This window comes from Bison bison, unplaced genomic scaffold, assembly GCF_000754665.1.
Source record: "Bison bison bison isolate TAMUID 2011002044 unplaced genomic scaffold, Bison_UMD1.0 scf7180017864495, whole genome shotgun sequence".
Classification (NCBI taxonomy): domain Eukaryota; kingdom Metazoa; phylum Chordata; class Mammalia; order Artiodactyla; family Bovidae; genus Bison; species Bison bison.
The window spans coordinates 12,364,179-12,373,581 of NW_011495054.1; the positions used below are offsets into that span (position 1 = coordinate 12,364,179).

The window sequence follows — 9,403 nt, forward strand, 5'->3', positions numbered from 1 at the left end:
TTAACCACTGGACAACCAGAGAAGTCCCCATTACATCTTTTCCTTTTTTTTAAATGCACATTTCTCAGACTTAATTTTTTGGCTGTGGTGGGTTTTCATGATTGTGCATGGGCTTCCTCTAGTTGACTGCTCTTCATTTCAGGGCACGGCTTCTTCTTGCAGTGGCTTCTTTCGTTGTGGAGCATGGGCTCCAGGCGTGTGGGCTTCAGTAGGTGTGGCTCGTGGGCTCTAGAGCACAGGCTCAGTAGTTGTGGTGCACGGGCCGAGTTGCTCTGTGGCATATGAGATCTTCCCAGACCAGGGAATCTGGGTGCAAGGCGGAGTCTTTTTTTTTTTCTTTTAATATTTATTTATTTTTGGCTGTACAGGGTGCTTGTTGCTGTGCAGTCTTTCCTCTAGTAGTGGCCAGTGGGGGCTACTCTGTTGCAGCATGCAGGCTTCTCATTGCTGTGGCTTCTCTCGTTGTGGAGCGTGGGCTTCAAGAATTCCAGCACCTGGACTCCATAGTTGCGGCTCCTGGGGCCTGGAGCCCAGGCTCATTAAATGTGGTGCTGCAGGGTCAGCTGTTGCATGGCATGTGGCATCTTCCCAGATCAGGGATCGAACCTGGGTCTGCGGCATTGGCAGGTGGATTCTTTAATCACTGAGTCACCAGGGAAGCCCCCAAGTACGTCTTAAGTATTAGATTGTTTAATCTCTGCCGTCTCCTTGGATAATGAAGTTATCGGGTGCACCTCATTGTATCATGTTAAGTTATTGTGTGTACCTTGTATTATGTTATATAAGAACTTTGATTTGTTTAAGGCTCTTAATTCCAAAAGGCATTCCCTAGTTTTGGGCTTTAGTTAACAGTATTTAGTTTTAGTTAACAGTGTTTAGTTAACAAGGCTTGAATTTCTCCTAACCTGTTTCTCTCACAACCACAGACTGCAAATCCTCATCGTTAGGTGATTCCTTATTTCCTTGATAATTTAGTTTCTTTAGGATTTGAGTCAACTCTTAGAATATTCCTAAGATGTACCAGGTCAGAACTTAATTCCTGTTTATTAATTATAGATGGCTTTGTCCTGAGGTGAGATGATTTTAGTTCCCAGACCTTTCTTTCCTTGAAGATATTTGGTATTCGTTGGCCACCAGGACATCCACAGTTTCCTGTTTTTTTCATGGGTTTGTGGATGGAGGCATTAGGGGGGCAAAATACTGATTTAGGGACTAGAAAACCGGAATTCAAACCTATACTCTACCATTTAATTTTTAAAACGGCGCCGGGCAAGCCATGTGTCCTCTCTTTACTTCAGTTTCCTGTGTTCTTCAAAGTGTGGGACATATTTCTTCTTCCTGCCCAAGCTGATCTGTATATTCTGAAAATCAGCTCTGTTTCAGTTCAGTGAATGCTTGAGTGCCTCCTAAGTGTCATGCTTATGAAAACATTTTGAAAAGTATGAATATATAAAATGATACCATTGTAACTGATTGGAACTGACTCTATGACTAAAGGTTGTATTTTGTTTTTAATATGTATGTTCCACACTGAAGTCAACCTGCTGCAGGTCATATGCAGTCTTACTGAACTTCAGTGACTTGGTTTGAATACATATGTATGCCTTTTTCCTTTCATATATTTTCACTGTGAAGTACAGAGGAAAACTCGCCCTCGAAAAATACTATGGTGGCATTTTTAGAGCCAGTCAACCTAGTACTTCTGTCTCTACCCAATATTGTTGAGTATTGGTAGTGGCTACAGCATTACTCACCAGTTAGGAGCAGACCAGACAACCACATTCTTCTAAGTCATCTTTAGGTGAGACGGCGCCTGAGATGTTTCAAAGTCATGCTATTTTTTAACCTGCCCCAGCACATGAGATTACAGGCATAGATTCTGAAGGGTAAAAGTTGAGTCTTTCAGAAGTTATTAAAACCTTTTATGGACTCTTCTCTGCCTAGCCTATTAAGAGTAGAATGTGTCAGAGAGGAGGGAAATGGGAAAATTATATCATTACCTTGTATTCGTGTGAATCTTAGTTTCTGACTGTTGAACCTGTCATAGTTAGCCAGCCATCCTGTGGCCACATTGCTCTAAGTCTTAATCTGTTTTGGAGGAAGTCTCCATAATGCTGTTGGAGTTCATTGCAAAACTCCTGACTCTGCTGTTAGCCCCATTTCAAAGTCTAAATAAGAATGGACTCAAGCTGTATGCTCAACATCCTTCTCGTTTTAGCTGTCTTCTTGGCGGTAGTTCTGTATGTGAGCTTTAATCTGGAGTCTGACAGATGACTGGGCAATTGAGTTGCTAGTTTAGTAGCATCAGACCCGCCTCTCTGACCTCTTCTCTGTGAATTGCCTGATAAGCACCTTTTGATTAACCACGAACAGCATGACTCTGGGCCATATACTGTTGTGCAGCTGCCTGTTTAGATGAAGTAAAAGCCCTTGTCAGCAGTCTGCTTTCCGAGTTTGATAGCAGTCCAGTAATTGTACATCTAGACAACTGAACTGGGCCCTTAGTTCACAGAAAAGAAGGGTTCTTCTCTCCATATTTGAAAATCTGGAGGCTGTTTCTCACCTTCTCTGACTCTGGTACTGATCTTCCTCACGTCCTTGGTACGGGCCTGGCCCTTCTGCCCCAGGCCTTTAGGTTACATATGACTGTAGGTGTGAGTGAGTACTCAGAATCACCCCGGGAGCTAGACTTTTGGGGGGAAATTTTTGTAGACTGCTGGTTGATAACTGTATTTATGGTAGAGGAACTTACTGCTTTAAAGAAAAGTTTTTATTATTAAAATAATTGCTGGACTGTATGTAGTATAAGAAATACAAAACGTTAAAGAGGTACAGACCTCATTGGGGATGGGGAAGGCCCATAGGAAGGGTCGAAATGGAAATAAAAAGCAACAAATAAATTGGGGTATTACAGCATATCTGATGTTGAATCGGTGGAGATAGGAGAATTCTAAGAGGGGAGGGAGTTCTTAAGGAAACCCAGCAATATTTGTGCTTGGCTCGCACTTTTCTGGCAGGATGAGCACAAGTGAACTTCTCACAGTTTAGCAAAAGCCAGTTGAATTACTCTGTGTACGTAAAGTATGCTGCTCAGTTTTTTTTCAAGCAATGGTTTTCAAACTGCAGGTTGTGATCCACCAGTGGGTCATGAAATCGAAGTTTTAAGAAATGAAGTATGAAATGAAACACTTAGGATAGAAAACATCAATGAGTTGCACACATAGCAAGGGTCAGTATTGTTTTATGAAACTCTTAAAAAATACATTGTGTTGAATTGTGGTGTAAAACATTCTTACTGTAGGTTGTGATGGTCGGATTCAAAGTTGATGAAGTCACTGCTTTAGAGAATACAAAGAATTTAAACTCATTCTTTGTTCTCAAGGAACTTGAAATAACAGATTTTTTTAAATGATGGCTACTCAGTATATGTTTGTTTGTAGCTCAGTTTCATGCTGGGAATGGGAATTCTAAACCCATTCTTGAGCACTGGTTCTATGTAGAAAACTGTCCGAGGAGAAAGGGAGGGAGGTGGAGAGGGTTACTCTTGAATTTATAGGGTTCTATTGAGGGTGTCTGGGTGTCCATTAAGATAGGGGTACTAATGTAAATGACCACTAAGTAAATACCTTTTTACATTTTTCAGAGACTTGGAACTATATTCCAAGTTGGGATAAAACTTGTCATTAGTTAATGAACTTAGAAGTTGCCATAGTTTTACAGCTTTTGTATTGTGATTATAAGTGAAAAGACTCCCTGTCTAGAATTCTTGATGGTCACCATTCCTTACAGTTTGTAGACAGATGGCACTCCCAATTCAGATAGCTTTTTCCTGTTTGAAAGATTATATCGCTTTTAAAACTTTGCCAGAATGGAATAGATTCAGTTGATTATTTCCTCTTGCATCTCTGAACCTCATCTTTTTATAGCTCTCCTTCAGGAAGCATACAATACCTAGTTTAAGCTCAAGAAGAGCAGTTTAAATGGGAAGTGGTTTGATAGACTTGTCCATCGTTCGGGTAGTTGCTGTTTCCTGCTCTGAAGCTCTTCTCCCGGGGAGAGCAAAGCTTTGGTCACCGTGCGGCTCTTCTGTGCTTTTGCCACGTAGTTTCTCCCGGCCCCGCCAGTGTTTACTTCTCAGGCTGTAAGCTGTAAATGTTAGAGGGACTGCCGAGTGGTTTGTTGTTGTTTGTTCTTCATAAAATTACTGTTCTAGGCCTCTGTTCTCATGGAAGGAAACATTTCAGATTCAATGACTTTATATTTAGTTCATTTCTGCCTTTGTAGCTCGCTGTCTTTAAGGAAGAAGGAGCCAAATCCACGAGGGCAAATGTAGGCAGGTTATACTTGTTTTGGGTGGGTGTTCTTTTATGCTCGGCGTTCTGATTAGAAGTATGGTGTTTCTTGAGATTCATGGATACAGGCAGTTAAAGTCTTATGATCTATTACTTATTTATTGGCTGTGCTGGGTTTTTGTTATTGCTTGGCTTTTCATGGGGGCTATTCTCTAGCTATGGTGCACGGGCTTGTCATTGCGGTGGCCTCTCTCGTTGCAGAGCATGGGCTGTAGAAGTGCAGGCTTCAGTAGTTGGCAGCTTGTGGGTTCAGTAGTTGCGACTCTGGGCTCTGGAGCACAGGCTTCATAGCTGTGGCACAGAGGCCTGGCTGTTCCAAGGCATGTGGGATCTTCCTAGACCACGGATTGAATTCATATCTCCTGCATGGACAAGCAGATTCCTTATCACTGAGCCACCAGGGAACCCCATGATCTTTTAACTGCAATTCTGTAATCTGTAAGGTTCTGAAAATCAAAGATTTTAATTTTATTTGGTGATTTGACTTCATCTGAGCTAGCTATTTGCTGCTTTATTTAACCCACTTAGTTTGAGTTATCCATGTTTTGCACTGTAAAGATGTTAATGTTTGTTTAATGCTTTTGAGATCATTAACCCAGCATTGCCAACAAAGATCTGTCTAGTCAAAGCTATGGTTTTTCCAGTAGTCATGTATGGATGTGAGAGTTGGACTATAAAGAAAGCTGAGAGCCGAAGAATTGATGCTTTTGAAGTGTGTGTTGGAGAAGACTTGAGAGTCCCTTGGACTGCAAGGACATCCAACCAGTCCATCCTAAAGGAGATCAGTCCTGGGTGTTCATTGAAAGGCCTGATGCTGAAGCTGAAACTCCCAATATTTTGGCCACTTGATGCCAAGAACTGACTCATTTGAAAAGATGCTGATGCTGGGAAAGATTGAAGGCAGGAGGAGAAGAGGGGACGACAGAGGATGAGATGGTTGGATGACTTCACCAACTCGATGGACATTGAGTTTGAGCAAACTCCAGGAGTTGGTGAGGGACAGGGAAGCCTGGTGTGCTGCAGTCCAGCAAGGGGTTTCAAAGAATCGGACATGACTGAGCAACTGAACTGATAATACATATACCACCTTAAAATCCAGAAAGCTCAGTTTCTGAAATCTGGCCCAGAGGGTTTCTCATGAGGAGTTACAGATCCATATTACTCGTCTTGGTGAACTTACTGATTTTATTTCTTATGTATACCATCAGTCTGAGTGTGGAAACAGGAAGCTAGCCAGTATAGTGACAAGAACATGGGTTTTGGGATCAGACAGAGCTGCCGTAATAATCTCCCCAGTCTGTTTTATCCTCTGTAACATGGTTCAGTGATACTGCCCTTAAATTTGATAGTAGTGATTAGATGAGATAATATTAATTCCTTTTTAATTTTTTAAATTTATTTTTAATTGAAGAGATAATATTCTTGATCAGAATTAATTTCCTCATTTTTTTTATAATCTTAGCCCAGCAGGAGATTTTTTTTAAAACTAAATATGGTATTTATTATAATACTTAAAAAAAAAAACAAAAACTAAGAATACCAGTGCTTTTATTCCACCTGTTTTGCAAAATCGTACTCATTTCGTCCTTTCTCCTGTCTGCCTTTGGTCCCTAGGGGAACATGTAACGTCAAGGTTTAAAAACGAGGTGGAGCGGATGGGTTTTGATATGAACAACGCCTGGAGGATTTCTAACATCAATGAGAAGTACAAGTGAGTTGTGTTTGGTCCCTGTGGCCTGTGTTCCATGACCGCTGCCTTGTCAAGAAACCCCAATTCTCATGTGGCAGAACATTTGAATTTAAAATTTTTCTTCAAAACAGAGTTTTATTTATTAAATATAAGTGCATGATTTTCAGAGTACTTGTTGAGCCTTCTGTTTCCATTGCTATCACTGGAGTGGAAAGAGATTCTTACTTAGTAGGATCCTGGAGTTCTCCTTCCATTCCCCTCCAGGCCTCTCTTCTGGCACATGTACGTCTAAATACCTATAGGCAGGCAGTTTCTGTTGTCCTTATCACTACTCGATAAAACACTTAGGAGCTGGTTTTTACGTACTTTTACCACAGATCGTATGAAAAGGCTTAAGTCTTACTCTGTTCTTTAATTCATTGACCTAAAACTAATGTCATAGCTATGATTGTGTAACCTTTAAATACTAATGTAACCATTATTAAATATTTCCTTGGAACGTATAAGAACTTCGATAGGGAAGGGCAGTTAATTAACTATGATTTTGGTGATTCAGATTTCTATAAAATGAAAGAAAACTGTCCAGAGTTTTTAAATTAACGTATCCTTCTCCTCTTAAGTTTCCCTGCAGCAGTTGGAGACATTAATCACTCTCTTATCTTTCCAACTGCCTCAGATTATGATAGCTATTTTCTTGGACTGTTTGTGGGTAGCCATCAGAGCATTTCATTTTTTGCTGGAAAAACTACAGCTAATTACTATATACAGCTCTTAACATGGACCTTGGCCAAGGAGGTGTTGCCAAGAATCAGGAGCTACAGATGAGTCATACCTTGGCCTGTTCTCAGCTGACAAGTCAAAGGAGAGAATGACGGTGGGAGGGGGTCCTCAGGGAGCCTGAGGCTGCAACAGGCTTTGCTCACATATAACCCACCTTTCCTATACTGGAGACTGCTTATCTGCCAAGTGAGCAGCTCTCACTTGGTGAAGAGCTGACTACTGGATAATGTAATACTTAGAGGACAGGAGTATAGTGATCCGAATATTGAGTGAAGTAAGACAAACAAAACACCTACTAATATTTTCCCTAATGAAAGCAGCTTTTTTAAACACAACACTGTAAGTCAACTGTAAGATAAAATAAAAATTAAAAAAAAACTGGCTTCCCCCCCCCGCCGCCCTCCGAGTGTAGTTCTGAAGTGTGTTTTATAGAAATGATGATTAATAGCATACTCACATCACTGGCTTGGCTTAATGGGGCTGTGATTGTGTATGCATATGGGGCTGAGCCGCCGTGCTGCATCTGTATACCCGTAGCTGCACCTGTTACCTACAATTAGGACACCTTGTCTGGTTCACATCAAACAGCATGTTAGTAATCCTATGAGGTCTCTGGGAAGTTGAAACTGTGGGCTCTTGCACTTCTTATGTTTCCCTGAAAAACTGAGGGCCTGGTAGAGTAACACAGACTTCCACCTCTGCAGTTGAACTGGGTACCTGTGTAGTTAGAAATGATCCATGTATTGGTTACAATGGTTACAGTAGAGTGAGTGCCTCTCAACTCCCTTTTTTTTATTGATTGTTAAGATGGCCAGATTTCCAAAAGGCAGCATCAAGTGGAACAATCCAAGATAGTATCACTTGATGTGTATAACACTTAGGGCAACCCACTCCACTAAGCAGGGCGGAACTTCAAGTCTTGCTCCTTGCTGCCTTTTTAACTGGCTCTGGGGTAGCTTGATGCACACCCTTACCCTGGCTCACTCGAGTCTCTCCTCCTCTTTCCCTTCTCCCTCTTCCTCACCAACCCTGTTAGGCTGTGTGGGAGCTATCCACAGGAGCTCATAGTGCCTGCCTGGATCACTGACAAAGAACTGGAAAGTGTTGCAGGCTTCCGGTCCTGGAAGCGCATCCCTGCTGTCGTCTACAGGTGAGGAAGCCTGGCCGGCCCAGCTCGCTCTAGTGCTGCTGCCCAGTGCTCTTGGTCTGTGCTCTGGCGCTGCTAGCCTAGGGGTGGGGTGGGGTGGGCTCAGGGAGCTCTCCAGGCTACTGCATACTTCCTTATTGTTAGAGTTGCTCATCCAGTCATGTACCAGTCAGTACTTCACTGCAGCACTACCTGATGATTCAGTTGACACTGAAAAGAAAATTTTGATTAAAAAATGACTGGATTTGCTATTTTAAGATCCTTCTGACATTGTTTTTTTTAAATGTTTACTTATGTCTATGCTGGGTCTTCCTTGCTGCATGGACTTTTCTCTGGTTGAGGCGAGTGGGGCCTACTGTAGTTGTGGTGCACAGACGTCTCATTGCAGTGGTTTGTCTTATTGCGGAGCTTGGGCTCTAGGGCAGTGGGCCTCGGTGGTGGCTCCCAGGCTCTAGAGCACAGGCTCAGTAGCTGTGGCGCAAGGGCCTTAGCTGCTCCACAGCCTGTGGGATCTTCCAGGACAAGGGATCGAACCTGTGTCTCCTGCATTGGCAGGCACATTTTTTTTTTACCACTGAGCCACCAGGCAAGCTCTCTTCTGACATTCTATGGGAAGATAATGTAGTCACTGCTTTTAGCTTCAGTTGATGACCTTTGGATTGAGAGAGATGAGTCCTGGAAAGTGAGAATGGGGGATGTAGATTTGTGATTGTCTTTGTGGTTAAAATATTGCCACATGGAAGAAGTTTGTTTTGAGAGGGAGCATTTAGAGAAGGGTAGCGCTTGGCTGGTCAGAAGATACTGGAGATCAGAGGCAGGAGAGTCAAGGGAGCCAAATTCTAGAAGGGGTGGTGGTGTGATAACAAGCACAGGTGTTAGAACTCAAGTCTTCTCTCTGCCTTGCTGTGGCACCTTGAACAAGTTCCTTGACTGACCTCAGTCTGTTCCCATGATGTTCTCAGTTCACAGGTATGCTGTGACATCTGAATGACTCTGTAAGACAAGGCTTCCTAATCAGTGTCTGGAGTAGATTGTATTCCTGAGGGCTGCTTTTCTGATTCAGTGACTATCTAGCTGAGTTCTCACAAATCATGTGAAGTTTTTAAGAAGTCATTCCCTCATGTTTTGGAACAATTTCAGATGTCCTTGTAATATTCACAGTCCCCATTTCATTTTCCCCGTTTGCAGACTTTATGGACTGTCCTTGAATTTGGGCCAAACCAGTGAGGCTTAGTTAGAAGCTCATGCCAGAAGGAAGTCCATTGAAATACTGAGGTGGTAAGAAGGGGTTTAAAACTTCTTGTGTAATTCCTAGTGAGGTAACCAGCTTGTTTTCTTAGTCCATGGAAGGCAGATTTTAGTGGCCATCCCAAAGAGGGAGAGATGTGAAAGTACACAGTTGCTTCTGGCCCAGTGAAAGTCGCGCAGTCGTGT

General features: G+C 42.4%; 1 protein-coding gene across 11 annotated transcripts in view; it reads left to right on the forward strand.

Annotated features, from left to right (window-relative positions):
• Positions 1 to 9,403, forward strand: part of MTMR3 (myotubularin related protein 3) — a 133,321-nt gene that overhangs the window by 102,616 nt on the left and 21,302 nt on the right. For all 11 annotated transcript variants that reach the window (XM_010828750.1, XM_010828749.1, XM_010828751.1 and 8 more), the window contains 2 exons: positions 5,967 to 6,063; positions 7,859 to 7,972. In XM_010828750.1, the coding sequence (XP_010827052.1) occupies positions 5,967 to 6,063; positions 7,859 to 7,972 (211 nt within the window). The remainder of the gene's footprint in view (positions 1 to 5,966; positions 6,064 to 7,858; positions 7,973 to 9,403) is intronic.